General features: G+C 43.8%; 1 protein-coding gene across 1 annotated transcript; it reads right to left on the minus strand.

Annotated features, from left to right (window-relative positions):
• Positions 1–5,194: 5,194 nt before the first annotated feature.
• LOC123769294 (pinin-like) lies at positions 5,195–7,882 on the minus strand. Its single transcript, XM_069316975.1, has 3 exons — positions 7,713–7,882; positions 7,370–7,466; positions 5,195–5,815 (listed from the first exon to the last, which is right to left on the minus strand). The coding sequence occupies exons 1-3, from the start codon at positions 7,880–7,882 to the stop codon at positions 5,195–5,197; spliced, it is 888 nt and encodes a 295-aa protein (XP_069173076.1).
• Between the last annotated feature and the right edge of the window lie 7,236 nt (positions 7,883–15,118).

A 15,118-nucleotide genomic window follows, 5' to 3' on the forward strand; every position in this document is an offset into this window, starting at 1 on the left:
CCCTCACACAGCGTCACAGGTCCTGTGCACGCCCCCACACAGCGTCACAGGTCCTGTGCACGCCCCCACACAGCGTCACAGGTCCTGTGCACGCCCCCACACAGCGTCACAGGTCTTGTGCACGCCCTCACACAGCGTCACAGGTCCTGTGCACGCCCTCACACAGCGTCACAGGTCCTGTGCACACCCTCACACAGCGTCACAGGTCCTGTGCACACCCTCACACAGCGTCACAGGTCCTGTGCACACCCTCACACAGCGTCACAGGTCCTGTGCACGCCCTCACACAGCGTCACAGGTCCTGTGCACACCCTCACACAGCGTCACAGGTCCTGTGCACGCCCTCACACAGCATCACAGGTCCTGTGTACGCCCCAAATTGTGCACTAAATCAAACAGCCACAAAGTACAATGGGACAATGTGGGGTCCACTGCGCTACCAAATACCAATCTTAAAAATATTCAGCCATTATCGTAGGGACAATATTCAAACACCTTGGGCAAGAACGATACAAGCCTAAGCTATCGCATCAGTATACCCGTTTTAACCGGCAACTTTCCACGGCAACTTTCCATGGCAAGTTTCCACGGCAAGTGGAGATATAAACAGTCCCCTCCAAGTCCTGCTGGATGTGTAATAAACCAAAAGGGAGAAAAGAATAGGGAAGTGCCAGCCCTACTCCTTGCAGGGCGTAGAAGAGGGGGACCATTTTTAACCGGATATACCAGGACCCGTAAATCCGGTAAATTTGTCCGTGGGATGATGGAAAGAAGGATAGATGATGATGGTGGCGTAGGAGATGGGAGCTGTGTGAGAGGCTGCTTATCCACATTGCAAGAAATACTTTATTTTTTGTAGTGTTGAATGGTCGTTGATTTTATTAAAGCTTATGGTCGAATGGTTTAACTCAATGGTTGAACGGTCGTTGGTTTAGTATTATAAGAAGGAAATTTTGTCTTGGGTGCTTGTTCCTCAGACTAGCGCACCACGTATCATCAACAGATCACGCTCCTTATATCATGCTGTGATTTCTGTTGTGATTACTGCTGGGAGTATTTACCTCCAGGTTACGTCGTGAACATTTCTCTCCAGATATTACGATCTCTGTCGACTCGTAGGGAAGTTACGAATGGGGTAGCGAATCCTCTCTCTTGTCCAAAGGTTATAGACACACTAAAAAGGGGAGTTTACATCCTCTAGGTATGGGCTCTATATCTCTGTTGGACCACAAGACCTATTTTTTTAGGTCTGACTTTTCCTGCTGGGCAGAAGAGGCGGAATTGAAGCCCTAACTCAAAGGTTAAATTAATGTTCGTGTTTATGCGGCGACAGTAATCTTGTCTTGCCAAAACAATTACTTATCAATCAATCCAAGGGCGAGGTTCATGGGGCGATGTTGCTCGTGGGGAGATGTTGTTGGAGTTGCTTCTGGGGTGATGTTGTTGGTGTTGCACCTTTGATGGTGCTGCACCTGGATGCGACGACCATTAATATTAACAATGATAGCTTGAATAATATTCAACACCAGCAGCAGCAGCAGGAGGAGGAGAGTCGTCACGAATCTCAATTGTTATCAGCGCAAGAGTGTTGCCTTGGGAACAATATCGTAAATACCTGTTCATACCCAAATATTAACATATTTGCTTCCGGAATATTTGTTTTTGTTAATGCCTTCCGAGAGGCAGAGGTTAAATAAAAGCGCATCACGATGCTGTCTTTACAATCAGCTGTAATATTCATTAGTATAAACACAGACTGTTTGGCATGACTGACTTCCCCCTCACCTTTAATAGCTTTCCTCCAGGAAAATCTCCTAAAGGAGAGTGTCTGTCTCCTCCTTGTGTATGCGTCGTTTCGCCGCCTTTCCTTAAGTGTGTGTGTTTTGAGACGGGGGGAGAGCAGCTTGAAAATTTCTGAGAAATCAGCTCTCATAAAACGGCGAGTTATTAGTCATGCCGGAGAAAATAATTTTGGGCAGTTGTGCTTGCATAGCAGGTATAGAGCAGTCCTCTTTATCTTTACATTTGGCATAAACTCCTTAGTATATATATATATATATATATATATATATGTCGTACCTAGTAGCCAGAACGCACTTCTCAGCCTACTATGCAAGGCCCGATTTGCCTAATAAGCCAAGTTTTCATGAATTAGTTGTTTTTCGACTACCTAACCTACCTAACCTAACCTAACCTAACTTTTTCGGCTACCTAACCAAACCTAACCTATAGAGATAGGTTAGGTTAGGTTAGGTAGGGTTGGTTAGGTTCGGTCATATATCTACGTTAATTTTAACTCCAATAAAAAAAAATTTACCTCATACATAATGAAATGGGTAGCTTTATCATTTCGTAAGAAAAAAATTTGAAAAAATATATTAATTCAGGAAAACTTGGCTTACTAGGCAAATCGGGCCTTGAATAGTAGGCCAAAAAGTGAGTTCTGGCTACTAGGTACGACATATATATATATATATATATATATATATATATATATATATATATATATATATAATGCGTTAGTTTTTTCCCCAAGGCGTCCACTTTTTACCAGTTTCCGGGACGCTTGGCTGAGTGGTTAGTGTCCCAATACTGATTAGGGTCCTAGAAGGCAATCTGCCGTGGGTTTTTGGGGTGTAAGAGAATACGGGGGGGGGGGGGGTTGAGTTTACCTGGAGTAGGAGGTTTTAAGAGTATTGAAAACCTGTCGGTATCCTGGTTTGTGTAATGATAATTTGATTAGTTAGTGATCAATAATCACACACACACACACACATTTTTTTATTTAGAAGCATTTCCCGTGTGTATAGATATGTATTTATGGCATGTAGTGGTAAAAAGAAAATCCATTGCAATGTGAAGCACGGATAACTGGGAGATTGGCAGAAACCAGCTTAACTGGATTATTGTCAATCCGGTTAAATGGGAGGTTTTGGTAAAATTGGTTAGCTAAATCTGGTATATCCGGTTGGACAGAGAAATTGCTTAAACCCGGTAGGCTTGGGAATTTGCGTAAACCGAAATGGTACACAGGCTTTTTTTGTTTGTAAGTTCAGTTGGCTAGGAGACTTTGTTAATCCTAGCTGGTCTTGATTATGTCCAGTTGACTAGAAAAGTTCTGTGTTTGTTGTCCGTTAAGATTTGTTATATAAATTATGAGGAAAGGCGACGCGGTGCCAATTTGTGTTCAGTTCTGTTGTATATGTAGTAAGCTCCCCCTTCTCTTTCCCAGTCTCCCCCTCTCCCAGTCTCCCGCCCTCTCATCTCTTCCTCTTTTCTCATTTCTCTTTCCCTATCCCTCTCTCCAACGTTCTTCCTCTCCTACATCTTCCCCCCCCCCCACTCTTCCCCCAAAATCTCAAACCATCTCCCTTCTCGCCCTTCTTTCCCCTCTCTTTCATTTATTATTGCGATTTTTGTATTAACACATTTAAGTATATCAGCATTTAAGTATAGCAGCTCCCCTAGACTATATGAAGAGGAGTACAGAGTATATCAAAGAACTAGCTACGTGATGCTAAAGTCCCCATCACACAGGATGGTTAGTCATACAGAGGCACGTGATCAGTAGTCTACACTGGCACACTCTAGATGAATTATGATGATACCATCAAGAACAAAAAGCTCCAGGTACCTCATACTAAAACAGCTTAATAACTCTATGAAAAACACAAACTTTGGCCCTTGGGAGTCACCTTGCTGCCCTGAGGGTACCCTGGTTCTGTCGAGCCCCTGGCCATGGGGGAAGATACCTTGCTGCCCTGAGGGTACCCTGGTTCTGTCGAGCCCCTGGCCATGGGGGAAGATACCTTGCTGCCCTGAGGGTACCCTGGTTCTGTCGAGCCCCTGGCCATGGGGGAAGATACCTTGCTGCCCTGGGGGGGTACCCTAGGTCAGGCGAGGTCGTCCTCACGCCTCAACTATTGTCTACGCTCCTCCGGCCCAACACTGCAAGCCAAGAAGTCTAGTTTCAGACTTCATGCTGTATGTCGCAGTTCACCTAACACTCTCCCTTGCTCCACGTATCCCCCAAACTAACCTTCACTCTCCCCAGTGCCCCGAGAAGACACGCCCCAGTGCCACGTGCGCCGAGTCATGCCCCGGTGCCACGTGCTACACCTGAGACATAAACATTTCTCAACGTCACACGGGCTGTTGGCTTAGAGAATGAATATCCTGATGAGTTCTCCCTCTTCACTCCACCCTTCCTTCCGTCCTCCCCTCCGTCTTAATCCTTCACGTATGTATTCCACCTTTATTCCGTATGTATTACTCGTATGGGCCAATAGGCCTTCTGCAGTTACCTTTGTTCTTATGTTCTTTATCTCATATTTCACGTGTCTTCCTCCTGTTGAATATATATATATATATATATATATATATATATATATATATATATATATATATATATATATATATATATGTGTGTGTGTGTGTGTGTGTGTGTGTGTGATTCTCCTCTCCACCAGGGATGTGAGGTCAAGTTTCCTTAATCTATCCTCATGGCCTTCTTGTTACAAACTTTTGTACTTGTTTATAATTTTGGCTGTTTCACTAGTGCGGATTCCAGGTTAGGCCGGTGCTGCATATTCCAGTCTTGGTCAAACAAAGGCTGTGGAGAGTGTCTTGAAAGTCTCCTGATTTAGGCTTTTAAACATCGTTTTGATGTTGGCCAGCGTTATATATGCTGCCCATGTTTACGTACACCTCTGGAGATTATGTACATCATTTATTATATTAGGCACGGGTGGTACGCGAACAAGGGAACACAGGTGGAAACTGAGAGCCCAAATGAGCCACTGGGACGTTAGAAAGAACTTTTTCAGTGTCAGAGTAGTTAACAGGTGGAAGCATTAGGCTGTGATGTGGTGGAGGTTGACTCCATACACAGTTTCAAGGGTAGATATGATTCAGTAGGCACTTGAATCTGTACACCAGTTGATTGACAGTTAAGAGGCGGGAACAAAGAGCCAAAGCTCAACCCCGACAAACACAACTAGGTTAGTACATCCCCCAATCCTTTACTCTTTCCGACTCACGTAGTTACCTTCCCCTTATAATACCTGATTTCCTTTGTAAATATACAATCTTCATTACCTTACACTTGCTTGGATTGAATTCTAGCAATCATTTGTTTCCATACTCATAGAGTTGGTCAAGGTCACCCTGTAACTTTCTGCAGTCTTCCTCGGTTTTACACTGAGGGTGTGAGGGAGGAGAGTGGGAGGAAGGAGCCCGACAGAGAGGCGGGTGTGAGGGAGGAGAGTGTGAGGAAGGAGCCCGGCAGAGAGGCGGGTGTGAGGGAGGAGAGTGTGAGGAAGGAGCCCGGCAGGGAGTCGCAGCCGCTGACGGTAAACAAGGGGCCGGGGACCGAGGAAACCACTAATACAGTGAGGTGGTGCTTGCCGGTGTGACGGCCGTGTTTTTTCCTGTTAACCTTTAAAGGGGACGGGTGGAGAGTTCTGGCGCACGTTCGCTGACTCTGCTGGAGCTGCTGCTGCTGATGGTGATGTTGCTGGGGGTTGCTGGAACTGTTGCTGCTGCTGGAGCTGCTGCTGCTGCTGGTGATGTTGCTAGGGTTGCTGGAACTGTTGCTGCTGCTGGAGCTGCTGCTGCTGCTGGTGATGTTGCTAGGGTTGCTGGAACTGTTGCTGCTGCTGGAGCTGCTGCTGCTGCTGGTGATGTTGCTAGGGTTGCTGGAACTGTTGCTGCTGCTGGAGCTGCTGCTGGAGCTGCTGTTGCTGCTGCTGGAGCTGCTGCTGGAGCTGCTGCTGGAGCTGCTGCTGCTGCTGTTGATGCTGGTGCCAGTCTTGCTCTAATTGCCAGAGTTGGTTCTTCTGACAATACTGGAATCTTAATTACCAAAGGCGGATTCAGTCACTTATATACTTCCGGTTGCTGGCACTGTCATTATTCTTGTTCCTGTCACTGTCATTCTGGTTGAAGTTGGTTCAATGCACGCTGCATTATCAAGCTTACCATGAACCAGCCTTATGTCAAATGAGGTTGGTTCATGGTTCGATATTGCATTTCGATCATCAAAAAGTTCACTGGTAATGGTAAAAGGTAGTAACAGGTTAAGAATATTAAGTATTCGATTACTAGTGATTCTGACAATATTAATAACAATAGAAATAAGTTTTAGTTTTTTTTCGGACTATAAAAACAGAACAAAAAGTGACATACTGGTACTACAGTACTACATATAGGTACTGTGGTCCACATAGTTTTAAAAAGTACTCTGAAAACAGGAGAATGGTTTGTCTACTGGGAATACTGGCGAAGGGAGTGAACCATCAGGTGTAAAGCGCCAAGCCATTACGACTATGTAGAGCTTGGAAGTGGGCCAGGAAAAGAATTTTGGGTTGGGACGGGGAGAAAGGAATGGTGCCCAACCACTTGTGGACGGTCGGGGATTAAACGCCGACCTGCATTAAGTGAGACTGTCGCTCTACCATCCACCCCAAGTGGTGAGTTACAGCGTCCTGAAGTTAATTTTTCAGTCATATTAAGGAGAAAACAATATCATTAGGCCTGTGTTGAAGGTAAGCGAGAGTGACAAGGAAGTCTCGAATACTTAGTTTTATCTTTGTCGTGTAACAAGTCCATACAAGGTATAACGAGTATCTACGGGTTAAAGAGCTTTTGTCGTTCGGATATACGGTCGCGTATAGCTTGGTATGCATGTGTATATCCCAGTTATCCCAGTTAATCTGTTACCAGTCAGAAAATTTTCACTTCTAGATATCAAATGCCTTCGTATAGTGAACTGTATTCTGAACCCAGTGTTCTGAACACATCACATATTAGATGGACAGTATAGTATTCTGAACTCGAACCCCATCACATACAAGGTGGACCCAACTGAGCCCAGTGACCAACCCGAACCCCATCACACTAGGTGGACCCATGCGCCTAACGTGAATGACAATAATATATATTTATTTTTTACATACTATGAGTTAGTGTGTTGTCATAGCTCTCGTGACAAGCCTGACGGTATTTAAAAGCTTAAAAAACTGTGGTGGATAACGGTTTTAACCGTTGCTCTTCGTCTCGTTCGTCATAAGTCACGTTTATTTGTTTGTTTTAAACAACATGACATTAACAGGATTAGCCGTTATTGGTAAATGTATTTATTTATGTTCCTGTCCGACACTGTTATGTTAAATAATAAAAAGGGGTTTGAATCACAGTTCAAAAATGCTCGTGTGTCTGTGTACTATTAATCATAATTCGGCTTTATTTCGCTTTGTCATTCGCTGCACTGCAATTAAGTGCAGCAATATTTGCAACATTGTGCGAGGGTTGAGTCGGTATAACGGGAATGTTATTGTATGTTGGCGTGTGTTAGCATTTTTGTGTATACGCTTATTTGACCTTTTGTGAGGCGAGCTTCAGCTCTCGAGTCCCGTCTCTCCAACTTCTGGCAGTAGACAAACACAAAACTGTCCATATCCTTCTGTCTACGATAAAGATACGTGAATTTAGAGACAGCTCTATAACCAATGTTCCAACGATGTATAAATATTTCATTCAAAATTATCTGCTACCAGAAATTTTAGCCAAATATCCCTAGTTATATATCCCTGAATTGTGGGGTTTAGTCCCTGAGCCCATTATGTACCTCTGTAACACTTTCCACTGCCGCCCACAAGATGGGTATGGGGTGCATAATAAATGAACTAAACTAACTCCTTGTCTTGTCTGACCTTATCCGTATACGTCCATCAGGTTTGAGATCTCTGTTTTGCCTTCTCTGAACCCATGTTGGTGTCTCACCACTAGTGCTCTTCTCACCAGATGTTCCACTTTTGATCATGTTATCTTCTATATCACCTTTGAGTGCTTTATTGCCTTTTTTCTCATCTTTTGTATACATTGACAATATACACTCGACACTCGACGAAACGCCCGGCGAGTGTCTCACCACTACGCCATGGGGACTTATTCTCATTCTATCATGTTCGTATTATGCAGTTTGTTATGCAGGCGATGAGTCACAATAACGTGGCTGAAGTATGTTGACCAGACCACACACTAGAAATTGAAGGGACGACGACGTTTCGGTCCGTCCTGGACCATTCTCAAGTCGATTGCGAGTCCATTCTCACAATCGACTTGAGAATGGTCCAGGACGGACCGAAACGTCGTCGTCCCTTCAATTTCTAGTGTGTGGTCTGGTCAACAGTTTGTTATGTTTTTTTTTTATATAATTACTATGTTAGATAAATACAAAATACCTTAGGAATGGAAAAGTAACATATTTTTTGTCCATTATGGATCAGTATTTTGTAAGAGATTGTTATATAATTTTATAATTCTCTCTCAATTTTCATTTTCATTCACACATTATAATGTTTGTGATTCCTGTTTTATGCGCGTGTTTTTGGGTGAAGAAGTTTTTGCGTTTTCGGGTACATCTCTGAAGTTCAATCCCCCCATCCCTTCCAACCATGGCATTCCAGATAGATATTTACTCATTCTTTAATATCTTTCAGTTTAATACGCCGGTCTGCGTCTATCAAGTATCTATTTTGCATTCAACTTACCTTTATTTTTCATCTGCATACCCAAGGGGTGACAATAATAATTGCTCAGTCATGTAACACTGAGTTGGCTGTGTTAATCAAAGAAGTTTCATGAATAATTCTGAACTCACTGTATCTTGGGAAAACGCTGAAGTAGTGACCATTCGGGTAAAACTGTTTACTGACCCTTGAAAAGAAGGCTTTAGTGTGTTCGAGTCCTGTCATACGTAATTGTTATAGACAACCTGTAATCCAAAAATTATAGTACCTTTATCAACTTGAATTATAGTACCTTTGTCGAACATATACAAATATTGAATCCACATGAAACCTGAAGGCTTCTGCTGAAGCCAATCGAAGTTTTACATATTAGCTCCTTTAGCCCTCACATGTAAATGTTTTTTTTTTACACGAAATGGAAAATTGGTAGCGCTACGAAAAATATAAAATTGTTGTATCTCACGCTGTATAAACTAGAATTGCTACATTTTGTATCACAGTATGTATATTTGATTACTAGGTGCTTATACACAGCTCCACGCGAACAGCCTCCAGGATACTCGTAAAACGAGAAATAATGCATTTGCAGATATTATGTTCTATTGCACTTCCTGTGAAGAACACAAGCCTCCTCCTCCTCCTCTTCGTATCCTTTGTATATTCTTCTAAGTTCTAAATATCGAGTCTCTTAGTTGTCGTATCTTTATCAAGGATCCCGGGTTCGATCCCCTGGGTGGGACAGAAACAGTCGAGCACCTTTCCTTTCACCTAATGCACCTAGCAGTAAATAAGTACCCTGCTGAAGTTAGGCAAGTGATAGGGGTTTGCAGCCTGTGTAGGGTCAGTAGTAGTGTCGATAGTGCCCCCTGAAGATGAAGAGGCTGCGACACCCGGAGATGTGGATGCTTGAAGGTATGTATTGCCTGTTAGAGGAATAAGGGATCCTGGACGCAAGACTTGTATTTATTATTAACCTAAAGCGTTTATTTAATAGAGTTTGCAATTGGTGCGTAAAATTACGACATATTGGAGATAATGTTGATATATTTAGGTGATGTAGTGATTGACACAGTGTTCTTGTTATTATTTATCTACCAGTGATTGTTGGGAGTGAGGTCTAGCTCCTTATATTGTTGATATTGTGTAACTAAAATTATTAATTTACTAAAAAGAAGAGTAAACAAGTTTTAGTTTAATTTTCGCTTCGTCATACTGGAGTGGTTTAATCATTGCGGCATATTAGTATATCATATTGTGGGTAGCATATCTTGCTCAACCTGGTCAAATATAGTCTAATTGTCTCTTATCTTCCCTTCTCCGGGTCGCCCTTTTTCCCTTCTCCTGCACACACCCCTGCCCTTTCTCCTGCACACACCCCTTCCCATTCTCCTGCACACACCCCTGCCCCTTCTCCTGCACACACCCCTTTCCCTTCTCCTGCACACTCCCCTGCCCCTTCTCCTGCACACACCCCTTCCCCTTCTCCTGCACACTCCCCTGCCCCTTCTCCTGCACACACCGCTGCCCCTCTCGACGAGTGCTCACTGATGCAGGTGATCAGCCAAAATTCGTACAATTGAATTTCTTGTTCAGAAGGCTGAGGAGCCTCACATCTTTCACGCGTAAACGAATATAAGATGGAACTCTTCATTGTCATGCGATTATGACCTCTGTGTGATCTCTTCTGAAGAATTATTATCACGTAATGGAAGCAGCAGGCGACTCCTTTCCCCTCCTTCCCTCTAGACCTCCCGTTCCCCCTTCTTCCCCATTCCACCATCTACTACCCCCCTTCCAACTTTCCCATCCTTCCATTCCTTTCTCCCTATCCCAGCGCCGCCGTCTTGAACGACTCCTGACTCCAGGTAATGCAATTCGTGCTTTTTGCCCTTCGGTCTAGAATTATGCCGTTTCGCCGCGGAGTTTCACGAGTGGGCGGAGAGAATTTAGGTGTAGGGGTGTGGAATATTTATTAAAGTAAACTCCAGTTACCAGTCTAGATGAGTTGGGTTTACAGGGCGTCTTTGTATGCCTCGGAAACCAACCAGGTGTTGTGTAAGGGGGTGTTGGGAGAGGATGAATTTTTTCCCCTTGCGTCAATACGTAAATGGTTTCCCTTGCCATTGATGTGTATTCTTGGTCTTCACAGGTATCTTGATCAGTGATTTGTCCCCCCCCTGTTGGTTTGGGGGTTGAAATTGTCGAAATGATACGTGATCTCTGCTCGTCACGGTCTTCTGTTTAATCTCTGCATCGTCTGGGTGCAGTGGACGGGGAACCGTTGGGGATATAAGACAGGGAGAACATTGACCTTAAGCATAAACTCGATTGGTGAAGCTTTCATGCAAGTATGAACACACACACACACACACACACACACACACACACACACACACACATTAGTAGTTAGTAACAGTTGAGAGGCGGGCCGAAAGAGCAGAGCTCAACCCCCGCAAGCACAACTAGGTGAATACAACAAACAGACACTTTCTGCATTATTCTTAATTGAAGTACTGTGCATACATGATAATTATATATAGTTTAATTTCATTACATAGAGACGGAATATTTTGATTCCGCCTGAAGTTTGTAGCTAAAGGTTACTCATTAGTTATATATCATTGTGGTAATTGTTATTTCAATAGCCGGAAATAAATTATATGCCCAGGTGTTACGAACCCGGATCCAGCGTCCGAGCAAGGAGCAGTGACAACCACGCCATCTGTGGGTCAGCTCACGAAACCCCTGCCAAACGGACGACGACACCTAGTGAGGACAGCGTGTACTGGCCTCGAGGACCAGTTTCCAGTCTGGTTCAGCGCTCAACACCGCCGCTCCTGACCTCTGGTGAGGTGGTGCTCCGACGACAGCGCCATCTATGGACTGGATACGTCAGGTGTTAGTATCTGAGCCTGTAAGTGAGATGTATTAGTGTCCCAGTTATTGATGACGTGTCTGCTTACAGAGTCGACCTGGGACTACTGTGATGGGAGTGGAGTCAGTCTACCCGAGGCAGCCAGTCTCCATACTGTGAAGTTTGCTGCAGCTGTTGTGACGTCGTCCCCCCGGAAGAACACTGTGGTGTGTTAGCCTGCCAGTGGAGTGGCAGTGAAAGGATTTACCCGGGACCGACGGTTGGAGACGATAATCCACTGGGGTATTGAGGACAGGAGGGTGATTGGTGATATCACACGAGACTCCTGTCTAGGGCGTACCCCTTATATCGTTCGTGGAGTGGCCGTACCAGCCTTGGTGGCTCAGTACCTGCCAGCAGACCAGCTGGACGTGTGGTTGACGGCCTCCACGACGGTGCCCCCAGTGGACCTGTGTTTTGGCTGACCTGTGGCCAGGGTAGGCTCGGCATTCTCAGAAGACACGTCTTGAGGCCACGAAGAAAGCACCGCGGACTCAGCACCTAGCTTCGTGATCAAGAGTCTTCAGCAGAAGACTAGATTGTGCATGATCCCCTTGTAAAGTGTTAATACCCCTCCCCCTTGTGTACTCTTTTATTCTATATATTTAATCGGTGATGGTGAACATTATAATATTAAGTTCTTAACTTTCTTTCCCTACTCCCTTTTAAGTTACTTGCGTCACGGATCTCATCCCTTGATAGCCGCTACTGACTTGGGAACGGATACATATATCTTCCTCTAACAACATCAGAGTGAGAACCCCGTTGCGTCCCGAGAGGGCCGTAACACCAGGCAAATTATAAACATTCCCAGTGATTATGTTTAAATTGTTTGTAGCAGAAACAAGACTCTTAAGAGAGAAAGCAAACAATTTTCTGTGTTGTTTAGTGTGTTTGGCACATCGAAATTGCGTTAATCAAATACAATTCCCGCCAAACACACACCGAAACTACGCCGTTGGTACAACGTTCGAACAAGTTTTAACGCCTAACCAGTTATAACAACCAATATAGCAAGTTGTAACAACGTTCTAATACGTCATAAACACGTTAAGCCAAGATGTAACAACTTTATTACTAATTGTAACAAGCGGAAAATAGAGACAGTTTCGGTTTGTGTTTCCAGAGAAGTGAATAGTGAAACCTAAATTTCTATTTACGAAAACATATTCCCATCAGAAAGAAGGGAATAGTCAGGAATTGCGAATTCCATATCAGCTTGAGGAAATTCGGGTGTCTCAGGCCCCCAGAAACCCAGCATTGGTGGGTATTGAAAAGTTGTCGAGGCCTTCTTGAGGTTATCTTGAGATGATTTCGGGGCTTTAGTGTCCCCGCGGCCCGGTCCTCGACCAGGCCTCCACCCCCAGGAAGCAGCCCGTGACAGCTGACTAACTCCCAGGTACCTATTTACTGCTAGGTAACAGGGGCATTCAGGGTGAAAGAAACTTTGCCCATTTGTTTCTGCCTCGTGCGGGAATCGAACCCGCGCCACAGAATTACGAGTCCTGCGCGCTATCCACCAGGCTACGAGGCCTGAGTGTTAGTCTGTTACAAAATATTGTCAGGGAGTTTTCTCTGTGTCCGGAGGAACATGAAAGTCGTGAGTGTTCGGTATTTGTTTCAGCGACCGGTTGGAAAGAGGAAGGTAATGGCGCGTGAAGGAACATGAGAGAGAGAAAGAAAGAGAGAGAGACGGGCAGAAAGTGAACGAGAGAAAGAGTAAGAGAAAGCAATGGATGTCAACGTAAGAGAAATTATTATACGTGTATATTTATTACGAGAGAAGATGGAAACGCTCTTGAATTGTAGTGAAGGACAATGAGATATGGACGTGAATCTCAGAGAGTTAGAAATTTAAAAGAGAGTGAGAGAAACCCAAGAATATTTGCCTCATGGTATGAGGAAGCTACGAATGTTCTCCAGATATGTGAGTGAAGTAGTTATAACACGTGAATTTCCTGAACTTTTTATTTTTTATTTATTTTTTATTTTTTTTATTGTTATTTTTTACCACAGACGTGGCCACACATTTACAATGCTAACCAGCATATATACATTTTCTTCTGTCCTCCATGGACAGGGTTAGAGATCTGTTAACTTATAGTTCAGTGATTTATTGAACAATCAACCACAGAAGGTGATTGTAGGGCTAATAAAATGCTAATCTAACCTACATACATAGATACATAAATACACAGATTTACGTCTGCCCTACATAAACAGTGTTCGATGTGTCTTTTTACGTAATGTCATTACTGTGCGTTTATAAAGTTGAAATGCAGTTCTGATCAACTTGCACGTATCCTGTATACTGTGTGTGTGTGTGTGTGTGTGTGTGTGTGTGTGTGTGTGTGTGTGTGTGTGTGTGTGTATGTGTGTGTATTCTCACCTAGATATCTTTGCAGAATCTACGTGTCATTCAATCATACAGTAACTCTATATACTTGTTTTTCTTATATCTGCATTAAAAAAGACTATATATTCAATTAGCATTGACAACATTTCATCTAACCCATCCCTGCCTCAGCGTGGACAACCCCTTACCTAAAGTGTCACAAAACAAACCCCCAAAAAAGACCCAAAAATATGCAACATGACTCATTCCTGAGCTGTGAAGAAAGACTGAAGGAAACTGGACCAGTGGAAAGAATAGAATAGAGCAGACATGATAACAACGTACAGGATATTAAAGGGTTTTGACAACGTAGATATAGAAGCTGTGTTAAAATTAAGGAATAGTCGAACGAGAGGATATAAATGGAAACTGGAAACACACGTGAGTCACAGGTATTTTAAAAAGATCTTTTCAGTCTTGAGTTGTAAATAAGTGGAACGGACTAGATAAGGAACTTGTTGAAGGCAATTCGATACAAAACTTCATATGTAAATATCATGAGAAAAACGAGTGCATAAGAGGCACTGCATTGAACTAATGGTCGAAAGGCGGGGCTTAACAGCTGACACTCGACCCTGCAAGCTCAACTAAGTGAATATTAGTCGAGTACAAATTCATTCACACACACACACACACACACACACACACACACACACACACACACACACACACACACACACACACACACAATGGGACAGGAGTCATTGCTGTAAACAACCGATAGCTAGAAAGGCGGGATCCAAGAGTCAATGCTCGATCCTGCAAGCACATATAGGTGAGTACATATAGGTGAGTACACACACACACACACACACACACACACACACACACACACACACACACACACACACACACACACAACTTGTGTAAAGAATCATTCAGAACTTTGTATACCACATATGTCAGGCCAATCCTGGAGTATGCAGCCCCAGCATGGAGTCCATATCTAGTCAAGGATAAGACTAAACTGGAAAAGGTTCAAAGGTTTGCCACCAGACTAGTACCCGAGCTGAGAGGTATGAGCTACGAGGAGAGACTACGGGAATTAAACCTCACTTCGCTGGAAGACAGAAGAGTTAGGGGGGACATGATCACCACATTCAAGATTCTGAAGGGAATTGATAGGGTAGATAAAGACAGTCTATTTAACACAAGGGGAACACGCACAAGGGGACACAGGTGGAAACTGAGTGCCCAAATGAGCCACAGAGATATTAGAAAGAACTTTTTTAGTGTCAGAGTGGTGGACAAATGGAATGCATTAGGAAGAGATGTGGT

This window comes from Procambarus clarkii, chromosome 86 (genome assembly GCF_040958095.1).
Source record: "Procambarus clarkii isolate CNS0578487 chromosome 86, FALCON_Pclarkii_2.0, whole genome shotgun sequence".
Lineage (NCBI taxonomy): Eukaryota > Metazoa > Arthropoda > Malacostraca > Decapoda > Cambaridae > Procambarus > Procambarus clarkii.